General features: G+C 56.1%; 8 protein-coding genes across 8 annotated transcripts; 3 read left to right on the top strand and 5 right to left on the bottom strand.

The window, feature by feature from the left end:
• Positions 1-19: 19 nt before the first annotated feature.
• Positions 20-238, bottom strand: DICSQDRAFT_12852 (uncharacterized protein; the record flags this gene model as incomplete). Its single annotated transcript, XM_007364066.1, has 1 exon — positions 20-238. A coding segment is annotated over one exon (219 nt), but the record flags the coding sequence as incomplete, so codon positions are not given.
• Positions 239-453: 215 nt separating this feature from the next.
• DICSQDRAFT_135053 (translation factor) lies at positions 454-3,139 on the bottom strand. The gene is made up of 3 exons (XM_007364065.1): positions 1,727-3,139; positions 645-1,221; positions 454-576 (listed from the first exon to the last, which is right to left on the bottom strand). Exon 1 carries the CDS (start codon positions 2,947-2,949, stop codon positions 1,744-1,746), a length of 1,206 nt encoding a protein of 401 aa, XP_007364127.1. The 5' UTR covers positions 2,950-3,139; the 3' UTR covers positions 454-576; positions 645-1,221; positions 1,727-1,743.
• A 525-nt stretch (positions 3,140-3,664) lies between these two features.
• Positions 3,665-4,297, bottom strand: DICSQDRAFT_56990 (zf-U1-domain-containing protein; the record flags this gene model as incomplete). Its single annotated transcript, XM_007364064.1, has 3 exons — positions 3,665-4,077; positions 4,132-4,191; positions 4,246-4,297. Coding segments are annotated over 3 exons (525 nt in total), but the record flags the coding sequence as incomplete, so codon positions are not given.
• A 228-nt stretch (positions 4,298-4,525) lies between these two features.
• On the top strand, positions 4,526-4,990 carry DICSQDRAFT_57320 (like-Sm ribonucleo protein; the record flags this gene model as incomplete). The annotated part of the gene is made up of 4 exons (XM_007364063.1): positions 4,526-4,639; positions 4,696-4,797; positions 4,854-4,907; positions 4,967-4,990. 4 exons carry the CDS (start codon positions 4,526-4,528, stop codon positions 4,988-4,990), a joined length of 294 nt encoding a protein of 97 aa, XP_007364125.1.
• Positions 4,991-5,249: 259 nt separating this feature from the next.
• DICSQDRAFT_57031 (uncharacterized protein) lies at positions 5,250-5,804 on the bottom strand (the record flags this gene model as incomplete). The annotated part of the gene is made up of 2 exons (XM_007364062.1): positions 5,250-5,444; positions 5,511-5,804. The coding sequence occupies 2 exons, from the start codon at positions 5,802-5,804 to the stop codon at positions 5,250-5,252; spliced, it is 489 nt and encodes a 162-aa protein (XP_007364124.1).
• Positions 5,805-6,184: 380 nt separating this feature from the next.
• On the top strand, positions 6,185-9,506 carry DICSQDRAFT_154047 (RNI-like protein; the record flags this gene model as incomplete). Its single annotated transcript, XM_007364061.1, has 3 exons — positions 6,185-7,471; positions 7,532-7,818; positions 7,881-9,506. Coding segments are annotated over 3 exons (2,765 nt in total), but the record flags the coding sequence as incomplete, so codon positions are not given.
• A 220-nt stretch (positions 9,507-9,726) lies between these two features.
• On the top strand, positions 9,727-10,523 carry DICSQDRAFT_57032 (acyl-CoA N-acyltransferase; the record flags this gene model as incomplete). The annotated part of the gene is made up of 6 exons (XM_007364060.1): positions 9,727-9,750; positions 9,801-9,870; positions 9,934-10,018; positions 10,068-10,177; positions 10,272-10,400; positions 10,465-10,523. 6 exons carry the CDS (start codon positions 9,727-9,729, stop codon positions 10,521-10,523), a joined length of 477 nt encoding a protein of 158 aa, XP_007364122.1.
• A 116-nt stretch (positions 10,524-10,639) lies between these two features.
• Positions 10,640-12,727, bottom strand: DICSQDRAFT_168455 (uncharacterized protein; the record flags this gene model as incomplete). The annotated part of the gene is made up of 7 exons (XM_007364059.1): positions 10,640-11,393; positions 11,462-11,976; positions 12,033-12,144; positions 12,211-12,317; positions 12,367-12,381; positions 12,441-12,552; positions 12,621-12,727. The coding sequence occupies 7 exons, from the start codon at positions 12,725-12,727 to the stop codon at positions 10,640-10,642; spliced, it is 1,722 nt and encodes a 573-aa protein (XP_007364121.1).
• Between the last annotated feature and the right edge of the window lie 664 nt (positions 12,728-13,391).

The raw sequence follows: 13,391 nt of genomic DNA, 5'->3' as shown, positions 1-13,391 counted from the left end.
GACGCGAGGATTTGCGCTCAGGCGTGAACTTGTACTCGGGGTGCAGCAGTGCGTGCTCAATCTTAACGATCTCCGCTTTGTCATGCCATTCCCCCTTCTCTTCCATGGACAAGAGGTTCCAGCACTCCCCGGCGACGCGACTGATGTTCTGCTGGCGCTTCTCGACGTTCTTGGGGATTTGGCCCGACTTCAGAAGCCAAGAGCGGTAGAGCATGAAGGCGTTGGCCGGGCGACGAACCTTCTTGGTCTTGGTGTTAGGGGTTGCGGGGCGAGACGTCGAAGGGTCGAGAGGGGCGGGAGGGGGGCACTGAGAAGTAGAGGCGATGGGGGTCGTCCGTCCGCCGATGGCGTTGCAGACGTTGATGAGAGTCCTGATATGTTCCTCTGTGACGGTTGGAGGAAGCTGAGGAGTCAAGCGTGCCAGCTGGTAAGGAGAAGGGGCGCGGGAGGAGGGATTTGACGCGTTCAGGGACCAGTCGCTGGCCGTCGACCACTCGGAGTCCGAAGGAGGAACAGATACCGCACCAGGCGATGCGGAAGGGGGTGGAGGTACAAAGGGGGAAGCCGTGTTAAGACCTATTAGGGAAGGTGACGCGTGGGTTGAGCAAAGGAACGTGGAGGCTCGGCCACGAGGCATCACTTACGGTTGGGTTGCGGCTGCATCTTGGAAAGCAAGACTGGTTACACAAGTCAACAGGTAAGAATGAGGACTCGCTTGACACAGCAGCGCGATGAGAAAAGCGGGGGTTCTATGGTGCCGCTCATGGCCACAGCGAAAGCTTTATACGTCGGGGAGGATATCGCAGCCGCTAGCGGGTGGAAGTCAAAGGACGACGATGAGATCCCAATGAGGAAAGCACCCCTTCGAAAGATCAACATGCAAGTGCCCAAACCTTCACATCCCGGTCCACAAAGGCGGTCTCTGGTGCGCATGTCCGTAGGAGGCGGCACGTGACCATTGCCACCCCTGCCTAAGATCAACCTGCTGCAGACATAGCCCACGCGAGTCCCCAAATCCGCGCGGCTCGAAGGCTCGTCCCATAGACTCAGATAATGTAAGGGCGAACAATTCTCTGGAAAGTGACGGCTCCGAGTCTCATACCTAACTCGTTCAGACCGCAACGTCGGGGCGACTCTTCAAGTTCCAGCTTTGTCGCTTCCCGAGTTACGCGGGCAAACGTTACACGAAATGTTTGTGCTCCTTCGTTCGCAAGAGGTACCCTGGAAAAAGTCCAGCTCAGCACATCTGGCATGTTAACTGTGGTCACTGAGGATGAGCGACAAACTCCTTCAGCGATGGAACGACGACCAACACGACAGCGTCGTTCTTGTCGACGGAGATAACGTCGAGGGCACTCCCCAAGCAGCGATAATGGAAGCTACCATGAGGCAGCGGAATGATATGCGCCACTACATGCGGCAATGCCTCATGGCCACAACGAGGTGATGCTGGTGTACTGTCAATGATGCTCCTCGTGCAAGGAGCAAAGCAAAAGTGAATTACGCGGGCGTTTTCTGACAGAAGGACAGAAAGCTTGAATCCTAGCACATCGATCTTCTGGAGTGTCCCATGTGCTGAGATCACCCGCCACGTCGCCTCCTTCACCCGCCCCTCGACCCAGATAGGCGTCAGGAGGCGTGCGAAAGCCTCAACGACTGCTGAAGTATTCGACCAGGCTTGTGGACTGACATGACAGAAAAGCAGATAAAGACAATATAGGCGTACCATAGCAGTAAGATAGTCTAGATCTCTAACCAAACCAAGCTCCCAGCGGCCTTCTTCACGCGATTCATGACCGCAAGACCCTCCCGTTCTTCTCCTATCTCCTCTATGAGGATCACGTCTACTTTGGCACTGTCCAGAGAGAGCAGCCCGTCGAACAACCGCTGCGCAGACACGGCGGGTTCTGCGAGCGGCCCAAGCAGATGCCTAGTCCACCGGACGTCTGGAAGCGACTTGACAGACAACTTCTCCAAAAGCGGCGAGTCCGAGGGCGCGAGCACCCCAACTTCCAACGGTCTACCGAGCGCCTTCGCATCCGCCCGAAGCGTATCCAAGAGGCTAGATAGAGGAGTAAGGTGAGCGCCAGGAGGGGGTTGCGAGAGCGTGTGCAGCAGCGTCACGGGGACGCTTGGCGAGTAATGGCGATACTTCATCCCTGGGGTCGTCGGCGCATGCTCTAACGCCTCGTCGCGGTAGTCGCGCCGGTGGACGAGCACCTTCGGAAGCGGTTCGATGTCAGAGAGCTCCTCGCGTACGACGCGCTCTAGGTCTTCGACCGTCACACCTCCAGGTCGGAGCACGCGGAGGTTTCCGTCCTCTTGCAAACCGTCTACAACGGTGCTCTCCAGCCCCACTCCGCATGCCCCGCCGTCCAGGATGATGCCCAACTTTCCGTTGAGATCGTTGAATATATGTTCCGCGCGCGTGGGGCTCGGCTTCCCCGACGAATTCGCGCTCGGAGCGGCAACCGGCGCATCCGTGAGCGCGATGAGAGCTCGTGCGATGGGATGAGACGGCATGCGTACCGCGATCGTGGGTTGATTTGCGGTTATGATTGGGGGGACGATGGAGGAGTCATTAGGGAACAGAAGTGTGAGCGGGCCCGGCCAGAATCGCTTCATGAGCACCTCGTATGTTCGGGAGGGCACGTAACCCTTCGGAAGTATCTTGAGCAGCATCTCACGCGAGGAGACGTGCACAATGAGGGGGTTATCTGAGGGTCTCCCCTTGGTTGAGAAAATGCGTGCGACGGCGATGGGGTCGAGCGCGACCGCGCCTAGACCGTAAACAGTCTCGGTGGGGAACGCGACAGTTTGGAGGTTGCGGAGGTCCGCGGACGCGCGTTGCAACGCCTGCAATGTCTCTGGCGACGTGACCTCCAGCTTGTCGGCAATGAACGACACGGATGGGGTGTCGCATGTCAGGATTTGTGTTGTGAACTCCATGGCTGAGCGGGACTTTGGGAGACAATTCGTAACAGTCGTAGGCGTTCGTCGCGGTACAAGTTTACGCAGAAGGCTCTTGACGCTGTTCATGCACGAGTCCTCCAAGGTTTAACTACCAGGTTACGATGAGAGCATCGATAGCAGGATCGAGTCAGAAAAGCAGACCAGTCAAGATATGGGCGTAGACAGCCATCGTCGAAAGTTTCAAGTCATGTTCGCGCTGACCTCACACATCGATCGTCGGCGCCTACAAGCACCCATCCCGCTTCTGTCTCCAGCCACACATATGTGGAAGCAGTTTTCGTTACGTGCATGTCCACATACATTTTGTTCGGTGACCATACAGAAAAACATAGAACGCGAGAACGCATAATACTACAGAACGCCACAAAGCATAGCCGACAGGAGGTAAACATGACACGCCGGTTTACCTTCCACCCATCATCCTGATCCTATCCGGATGCATACCGCCAGGCCCAGAGGGGCCGTTGGGGTCGCCATTCGCAGGCGGGGGTCCCTGACCCGGGTTGTGCCCGTTCGGGGGTCCGCCGTTAGGAGGTCCATTGAAGTTACCTGGGGGCGGGCCACCCTGTCCTCCAGGAGGACCTGGAGGGAACGGCGGGCGGTTCTGTCCCGGGGGTCCACCACCTGGGATCGCACTCGGAGGGAACGGCGGCAACCCTAAAAACGATGAAGTTCAATACGGTGCGCTTCGTCATCGAGGGGACTCACACTTACCTGAGGGCGGGAACCCGCCCGGACCCATGCCTGGAGGACCCATGCCAGGAGGAGGCACCATGTTCGGAGGGAAAGGGGGCGCACCTGGAGGCCCCATCATACCGGGAGGAGGCATGCCTCCCGGACCAGGAGGCATTGGCGGGCGACCTGAACGCCATGAGGGACGCGGCAGAGGCGGAGATAGCGAGAAGGACGTACCACCGAATGGAGGGGGACCACCAAATCCAGGAGGCGGGGCGCCGTAGCCCATGGGGGGACCGCCAAATGGCGGCCCAGGAGGAGCTAGATGCTGAGGACCAAACCCAAACCCGCCGGGAGGAGGAGGATTGCCGCTCTCATATGCAGCTGTGATCTGGTCAATGATGCTCTGCGCCTTGTCGTGACCAAGTGCTAGATGTACGCTGTCAACCAGTGCAATAAGACATGTTGATATATGATACTCACAAGCGTAGTAGTCCCGAACGTTTGCGAGGTGATTCCGACCACTGTTGTGGGCTTTGCGCACTGCAACAAGGAGTCAGCTCCGTTCTTGACATACCTATCGAGACGCAGACATACCTGAAGCAGAGTCGTGGGTCAGGAAGACATCGCAATAGTCACAATAGTGTTTCTAGAGGAGCTACGTTAGCCACAATATGCGACTGGATCCCCTGGGATACATACTGGCATGGTGGCAGGAGCGGACCGTGTTGAGGGTCACAGGCAAGACCGGAAGTGCTTTCTGCTGCGACAAAGCCACCTCAGTTCCCGCGGAGTTCCAAATTGGATCACGTGATTTCTACCTGAAGGCGCGTTTGCACTGTACTGATGCTTGTGCTCTCCCGTTCGCTGCTTCGACATGGACGCCTCATCCAACGGAATCCAAGAGCCTTTTGACCTTATACGACTGTCTCTTAGCGAGCGTGTCTTTGTAAAATTGCGTGGAGACCGCGAACTGACGGGCGTCTTACATGTTTGTCCTGTGCACGGAAGCTATCCTCATGTGCCACTAAAAGCTCTCTCCAACAGGCATACGATGGACATATGAACCTGATTCTGAGTGACGTGGAGGAAACAATCATGATTGTAGACCACGTTGAAGGAGCACCGGAAGGGCATGCTACTGTAAATGTGAGCGACATCGTTTAGGCTCTTCTGAGCCCACCAGGTGACATACTATCCATAAGATTGCGAAGCGCAAAATGGAGATGCTTTTCGTCAGAGGAGACGGTGTCATACTGGTACGTGGTCATCCTTCGTAGCAGATCAAGATAGCTCATCAGATCACATCGAATACCAGGTCTCCCCGCCATCCCGGACATAGCCAAACGGACCGACTTCTGAGTATCGGAATATTCTGCAATGCGTGCGTGCCAATATACTTTTCGGCAGTAGTCACGCGCATCTTGTCGCCTCCTCGTCCGCTGTCGATTGCAACTGCTGTATTCAAACTGTATTTTGGGAACAACGCACTTCCCTCAATCATGCGACCTCCGTTCCCCCGCGATTACCCCAACTACGCTTTCATTAACGTAAGTGAGCCTAATGCACACTGAAATACCGCGTCATGATTTGGACCCCCATCATGCCTCCCGTACAACAGCTGACCGTGATGTATCGTCTCTAGAAGCCTGCATGGTGAGAGTAGGGGTAGCCGTGGATGATAGCGGCATGTGCTCTATAACCTCAGGTAAAGTAACTTCATCGTCGGACTCTGGTACAACCGCGCCCCTAGGCCAGGTTCCTTCTTGAATCCAACCTGCTAGTAAGATTTTGAGCTATTAGAACGTAGAAGCAAGCATGAGTGGCGTCGTAAACGGGAATTAGGTCGATCGCGGACGCACAACCAGTGCAAGAGGCAGTCGATGCTTGAGTCTGGCACCGGCAATCAAGCCGTCCCATACTCTGTTCACACCCGCGTCCCACACTCCATCGTCTTCCAGTGCGTCGGGTTGTGCGAGAAGGGCTTCTAATCTTTTACGCGAGGCATTCGGTTCCGTTGGGCAGGGTGGATTTGATCCGGGCGTCTGCCAAAGAGCTCTCCGAGCAATGAAATGCTCATTACCGGGAGGTGGCAGGGTAGCTGTGGCAAGACGGTTTTGGAAGGGAGACCTGGCTTCGCTCGCTAATTTACTCATGTCGGTCGGCGGTGGGTTCAAGTTGTCCGAATCGAATCGAGTACGGAATAACATATCTGATGGGGTGGGCAACTCAAGGCTTCGCCAGGGAGGTGTCTGGGAGACGGTTGCGCGTGCATTTGAGGCGATGTCGGGAGAGGAGGGTACGGTTATTACGATGGTGGCGGGCAGAAGAGAAGGGTCGTCTAGTAGATCGGCCTCACTTAGAGTTTGCATAGGGAGGAGCGTCAGAATCGCTTTGCCAGGATTGGCAACCACAAAGTCGACGTGCTGACGTAAGCTAGCTACCAGGCGCCTCCACGTGCAACACCACTGCAGCCTCTCGCCCGACGGTTCCAAACTTCCACCACTCTTCCCTCCTTCGCCGCCATCAGTCCCCTCGATGTACTCTAGACACTCTCCCGCGCAGTCTAACACATCTCTCTCAGACGACGAGGATGATTTCAACAATCAGTCCGCCTTCTTCCGGGACACGGACTCCGACTCCGCCACCATAACTCCTGCACAGTGGTGTTCACGTCGAGGATCGATCCCCTTGAAGACACCGCCGTCCCAGGCCTCTCGTTTGCCACCTGAGATCCTCATTCACATTCTTAAACATCTGCACTCGTCACGCGATCTCTATCATGCCGTGCTCGTCTGCCGAGCCTGGTGTGAGTGCTCAGTTGAGCTCCTCTGGTATCGGCCAAGCTTCTCCAAGCTGCACACGCTCGTCAAGATGATGCGCGTGTTGTCTAGGGACGACTCGACCTTCGTGTATGCGCAATTCATCCGCAGGCTTAACTTCCTCTGCATTGGTGCCGACCTCACCGACACCCTATTTTCCCGCCTCGCAGGATGCATCCGCTTGGAACGCCTTACCCTCATCAATTGCAACTCGTTGTCCGACGACGGTCTTACTCGCGTTCTTCCCCACTGTCCCAGCCTCGTGGCGCTCGATCTCACCGGAGTGTCCGAGGTGACGGACAAGTCCATTGTCGCCCTTGCGACCTCCGCAAAGCGCTTGCAGGGAATCAATCTAACTGGTTGCAGGAAGCTGACAGATGAGTCCGTCTTCGCCCTCGCCGCAAACTGTCCTCTCCTTCGCCGTGTCAAACTTGGCAATGTCGAACAGGTCACGGACCAGTCGGTATCCGCCCTCGCACGTTCATGCCCCCTCTTGCTCGAGATCGACCTCAATAACTGCAAGAACATCACCGACGTCGCTGTTCGGGACCTATGGACGTATTCGGTGCAGATGCGCGAGATGCGGTTGTCTCACTGCGTCGAACTCACAGACGCCGCCTTTCCAACGCCGCCCAGACGCGATATTCTACCACCTGGCTCGAATCCCTTCCCTAACCCCTTCGGCTCGGCTCCCCTTCCCGCGATCGAACTCCCCGCTCTGCGCGTTTCACAGCCGTTCGATCAGCTGCGAATGCTCGACCTCACGGCTTGCTCTCAGATCACGGACGACGCGATTGAGGGCATCGTGTCGGTGGCTCCGAAGATTCGTAATCTCGTGCTAGCCAAATGCTCTCAGCTCACAGATACTGCCGTGGAGAGCATCTGCAAGCTGGGCAAAGGATTGCACTATCTTCATCTCGGTCACGCACAAGCCATCACAGACCGGTCTATCAACAGCCTCGTGAGGTCCTGCACGCGATTGCGCTACATTGACCTTGCCAGTGAGTGTTTTTGTCGCTTCCCTATGTGATCTCACGTGGTTTACGCGTGTCTTCGACAAGACTGCTTGCAACTCACGGACATGTCTGTGTTCGAGCTGTCGACTTTACAGAAATTACGTCGCATCGGTCTCGTCCGTGTCAACAACCTCACTGACCAGGCGATACAAGCATTGGGAGAGCGGCATGCGACGCTGGAGCGCATTCATCTGTCGTACTGCGACCAGATCTCCGTCATGGCCATCCACTACCTGCTCCAAAAGCTTCCGAAGCTCACTCACCTCAGTCTTACGGGCATCCCAGCCTTTCGTCGAGCCGAGTTACAACAATTCTGTCGTCCGCCGCCTTCAGTAAGCCAATCGAACACTGCTCCTTCAACTGAACTGTAAACTTGACTAATATCGTACTTCAGGATTTCAACACTACACAGCGTGCGGCCTTCTGCGTGTACTCGGGAAAAGGGGTCGCGGAGCTACGGGAGTTCCTAGCTGAGCTTTTCAAGTCTATCACCAACGAGCTGGTCACGTCTAATGACACCGACTACGACGATGATTTCGAGGAGGACGAGGTCAATCACCACTCTTCTCGACGAGATCCTGACCCGGAGATCTTGGACGAGGATGATGACGATGACGATGCTGCGTCGGAGGAAATGGCACCGCCGCCGCAACGCAATGGTGACATGCACAACACTCCTCGGTTGCCCGAACGCACACCGATCCCTCCAGAGGATATCTCTAATCGAACATTCTACCCACCTGTTGGCCGGGAACTCATGATGACGCGGGAAACAAGGCGCAATCCCACACCTCGCGCTCAACCTCGTGCCCAACCTCCGAATACGCCAGCCTGGCTAAACACTGTCGCGGCACGCACACGCCGTGGATTCGGTCAACAGCCCATTGTCGAGCAGTCGACATCTCCGACACCGAGCGAAGCCGCGTCGAATCGGAGCGCGGGGACAAGCCACTCTACCGGCACGGCTTTCTTTCGCACGTACGCAGACCACCCTCCCACGTCAGCGCGGAATGGAGTCATGACCCCCGATCTCGTCTACGCTGAGATCGGCCATGGGCGCGGCTCCGGCCCAGGACCGAGCACGATCCTCGTCCAGGGCCATGGGAGGCGCGAGCCCATGGTAGAGCCCTCGCTTCCCAGCGCGACCTCGAGCCCGACGCGACATGCTATGGGCCTGCCTCCCCAGTCGAGCATTGGGATGGCCGCGACAGAAGTGTTCAGTGCTCCGCTACGCACCTTCCGTCTGCATGACCATGAAGCTCGCATGGAAGTTGTCCAGGACCGTGGCCCAATCCTCCACGACACGTCCAATTCCTACCACCGGCCTGACGGTACGGTCGGCTTCTCCGTCTTGCGCGAGGCGTCTCCTCCGTCGCCCACTACTCGTGAGTTGCAGGAGTCCGTGCACTCCGCTCTGGGCAGCCCACTGCTGGAAGGGGATGCGCGAGGAAGGAGCGTAAAGCGGACGTTGAGAAGCACGTTTGCTGCCGCGGAAACTTTCTTCACAGGGCGTGGTTCTGGTGGTAGCGCTCCAGATGGAGCGGGGATGGCGGGCGGTCGGGACGCGGATACACATGGACACTGAGACCCCCTCTTCAAGACCCTGTCCCATGTTCTGAGACAAGCCACCCTAATTGCCGGTGTCAGCTTCTGAGCGATCCATTTCTCCTGGTCCCTCTTACTAGGTAGCAATTGCTATTGCTGGTCTCGACCCCCGATACTATACGTACGTTCGCGTCCTCCGTGATATTTCCTCTCACGCTCCTGCTGCCTGGTCGCAGAAGACGATGTGGATTTTGTGTCTTCTAGTAGCCTTATAACTGTAGTCCTCCCTTCTTCCCATGTCAGTCCCCTCGTCTGCGAGCATCGACATTTCTGTTTGCGCACACCTGTATCATCATGTAGCCCGAGTTCGCGTTGTCTAGACTGCGATGTTGATAGTTGAATTGTCTCATGAGTCTGACTGCGATGTTGATAGTTGAATTGTCTCATGAGTCTGACTGCGATGTTGATAGTTGAATTGTCTCATGAGTCTCAAACAAGTCCTTTCTGCCGCGTACCAAGTTCTGTAGCATGGAATGAGTTTGCATAATACGACGTTTGCGGCTTTGCGCGCCTTGAGTGCATCTGCGCGCTTCATGTCTGAAGACATGCGGAAGTCTCAGCCACAGCGTGAGCTTGCCTACGACCACAACCCCTCACATCTGATTGCTCCTCCGTACGCCTCTCACCAACTGACTATGGTGAATATCAGGCCAGCCCGGGTAGGTAAGAACAGAGTCGTCGAAGGCGCATATATACTCACGAAAGGCAGGTAGATGACCTCATGGGTATGCAGGCGTGCAACCTGCACAACCTCCCTGAAAACTACACCCTGAAATACTGTACGTCCGCGTCCCGCCAGTCGTTGCCTATATCACTATGAAATTGACGAGATGACTTGAAAGACATGTACCACTCCCTAACATGGCCTCAACTATCCTATGTTGCGGAAGATGAGGGCAAGGTCGTGGGGTATATCTTGGCGAAGATGTGAGTTATCCCGTGGCGTCTTCGAGCGCATCTAGTTATATTTTGTTAGGGAAGAGGATGTACCGGAAGGCGACGAGCCCCATGGGCATGTCACCTCTATCTCCGTCTTGCGATCTTACCGCCGGCTGGGTCTTGCAAACAGGCTCATGATACAGTCTCGTGAGTGTCTGTCTCTCCTTCGTCACCCTGTCTTATCCTGGATAATATCCACACTTGAATCCACTGGTCAATAATTTTTGACGAATCGCTACAGAGGAGGCGATGGCGACGGTCTACAAGGCGGCATACGTCTCGCTACACGTCCGCAAGTCAAATCGGGCAGCGCTGGGTCTCTACCGCGACACCCTCGGCTTCACCGTGAAAGACATCGAAAAGGGTTACTGTACGTTTACCATTCATCATTGCTCATTGCTGCTTGAGTGTCGGCTGAGCTGTGGGAACGTCAGATGCCGATGGCGAAGATGCGTACGCCATGCGTCTCTCGCTCAAGCACCTTGCGAGGTAGTTACAGCATGTGGATGTACTTTTACAGCGCAGTGCTAGAGACGTATACAATACTAATATATCGGTCCTCCAGTATGCGCACCATGTGTCCGCCCTCTATGATGATACAGTTGTTATTCACTTCTTAGCAGCTTGTGCTTCAGCCTCTTCCTCGTCCTCGTCCTCATCCTCTTCTTCTTCCTCGTCGTCTTCTTCCTCCTCATCGTCGTCCTCATCTTCATCCTCATCGTCGTCGTCGTCGTCGTCGTCGTCGTCGTCTTCCTCCTCGTCTCCCTCCTTGTCCGCATTGGGTGCAGCGGCCTGGGGGGTCTCCGTCCTTTCGGCCATGACATGGGGCTTCTCCATGACGGGCACATGTTCATCATCCTCGTCCGATTCTTCCTCTTCGTCGGAATCGTCCTCGTCATCCTCGTCCTCCTCTGCCTCATTGGCGGGGGTTGGGAGAGTTGCTGCCGGAGCAGGCGCTGCAGCAGTCACTACAGTCGCAGCCACGCCGTCGGCGACGACCGTGGGATCAATAGCTGACGTAGAGGCGGTTTCAGCTTCTCGGGCAGCGACGGACTCGTGAACGGCAGCCTTGACAGCCGAGGGCTGCTGTAGAGGGGCTTGCGGCAGACGCTGCGCATCCTCAAGCTGGCGATGTACATGGACGGCTGAACGGATGAGGTTTGCCGTCGCGAGTCCAAGATCGTAGTACCCATCGTTGGTCTTGCTGTCGAACATGCCCGTGTGCGCCTGGATTTCGTCTGAGGCGAGCGAATTGCGGTTTGCTTGGAAATGGGTTGCAATAGGGGCATTTCGGTGAGGGAGGACGGCAAACGTTCGTGGTTCGGGGTATGCCGGGGGGCTCTCCGGTAAGTATGTGTAGAAACTGCATCACAGTGCATAGTAAGTTTTGTATATCTAGCGTACTTAGGTCAAGACGTCGTTCGTACTCACGTGTGGAAGAGTACACTCATTCGTGCCTCGATATCAAATACCCGGTCGAGCCGCCCTTCCAGCTCCTGCTTGTTCCAGAGGTTCCCGACGTACCTGAGATGGTCCGAAATCCAGGTGTAGCCGACGCCGATCTCTTCGCGCTTGTAGTACGCGGTACCCGCCGTCCCGGCGAGAACGGCCCCTCCAATGGCAACAGCTGCTGGAGCAGCCCACTTCTGCCAGAGAGACGTCACGGTCGTTGCGCCCTCTGTAGAATCTCCGGAGGCTGACTTGGGGGTGGTAGGAGTCTTGGGAGTTGTAGGCGACTTTGGGTCTTGGTCAACCTTTTCCTCCGAAGCTCGCGCGCCCGAGGGAACGTTCGTGTTGATGGTAGCGGCGGCAGCGGCAGCGGCAGCTCCCGACGGGGTCTTCGAGCGCCAGGTCCTGAAGCTGCTCAGGACATTGTTGGCTGTGCGGACGTAATGCGCGGCTTGGGTAGCGCTGTTTTTGAAGACGTGGGGATGGAGACCGAGGTACTAAGGGTAGCGCAGATGTCAAGGCGAGGTATAGCGAGGGCGACACGACAACTCACTGGTGTGTCATATGCTATACACGCAACGATCTTGGGCCATAAGGGGGCATCTCTGTCTGGGCGGGTGCGCACGAACTCGATGAGGGCGTCCGCTGCGAGCAGCCCACCCATACTACACAAGAAAGAATGCGAGGCTGAGACTATCTGGCATGGTGAGCAAAGAAGCGGAGACACACACCTGTGTCCGCATAGGACGACTTTTGCCTTGCCCGCTCCGCCGTTGGCAACCTCACGCTTCACAGTGAGGTCGGTAAGCCAGTCCGCGAAGCGAACAACTGCTGCGTTCTGTCATGTGGTGTGAGTATGGACGCATAGCACCGGAAACAATGCGTACCAGGTCGCCTCTGGTCTGCGGGGTGTGAACGGCTGTCAATCGACTATCATTTCTCAGCAGGGTAAGATGAATACCTCATAGGCAGGGAAGACGACGCTCTCGACGACAGTATTGTCAATACTCTCAGTGAGGATGTGTTGCAGGCGTTGTGGAAACTCTCCGAACGTCGTTTCCGCACCCTTGAAACTGCGGCAGACAAGGCCGTGTCAACGAGTGACTGCAGTTGTACAGATGCCATGCAGTAAGGAGCATACCCATGAATGAATATCAAAAGCACGAAATCAATGGGGTCAGCGGTCGGCTGAGCAGTGTTTTGGCTTGCGTTCTGTGCAGTTGCCTGAGTTTCAGCTGTGCTCGTCATGTTGGGGGGATGGCATAACAGTGTGCAGGAGAACACGAGGAGATCGTCTTTCGAGGGTGTGGCAGTGAGCCGAGAGCATGGTGATCGAGCGGCGATGCCACAGGCGGTACACGGCGGGAATTCCCTTTCCAGGAAGCGACGCGCTATCCGACTCACGTGCCTGGACCCTGAGGCGTCTGTGGGCGTACTCAATTTTCAGGTCGCTGGCTCGTTGCTACCCAGGACGACCTAGCAATGGAGAGCCACCGTGACAAGGCAGTGCGGGCGAGCCCCACTTGCCGCTGCAAGTGTCCTAAACCGTGCCGTAGGAGGCCGTGAGCGGAGCTTCAATTGAAGACGATGAGCACCTACATAGTACTTGGTCGCGTGCCGTTGCGCGCAAGAGAGAACTGGCTGTATTCAGTGTGCATGCTTCGCGCGGTGTACTTGTGCACGCTAATGACTGATGCTCTCGTTATGCAAGCTCGTGAGGTATGACTGAGCCTCATAGTCACCAAACTGCTACTGCTCGTGTGAGTGACAAGCACTAGTGACGTGGACTAATCCATCCTCCCAAATACCCGTAGTACATACAGTAGACTACAGATATAGGGGCTATCCATGGTAGAAGACGGATGAAAGGTACATCAAGCAGTATAGACATCCCGATTTGGCTTGTGAGACG

The sequence above is a fragment of the Dichomitus squalens genome (assembly GCF_000275845.1).
Source record: "Dichomitus squalens LYAD-421 SS1 unplaced genomic scaffold DICSQscaffold_8, whole genome shotgun sequence".
Taxonomy (NCBI): domain Eukaryota; kingdom Fungi; phylum Basidiomycota; class Agaricomycetes; order Polyporales; family Polyporaceae; genus Dichomitus; species Dichomitus squalens.
The sequence above is the reverse complement of the archived record's forward strand: the minus strand, read 5'-3'. Positions and strand labels throughout refer to the sequence as shown.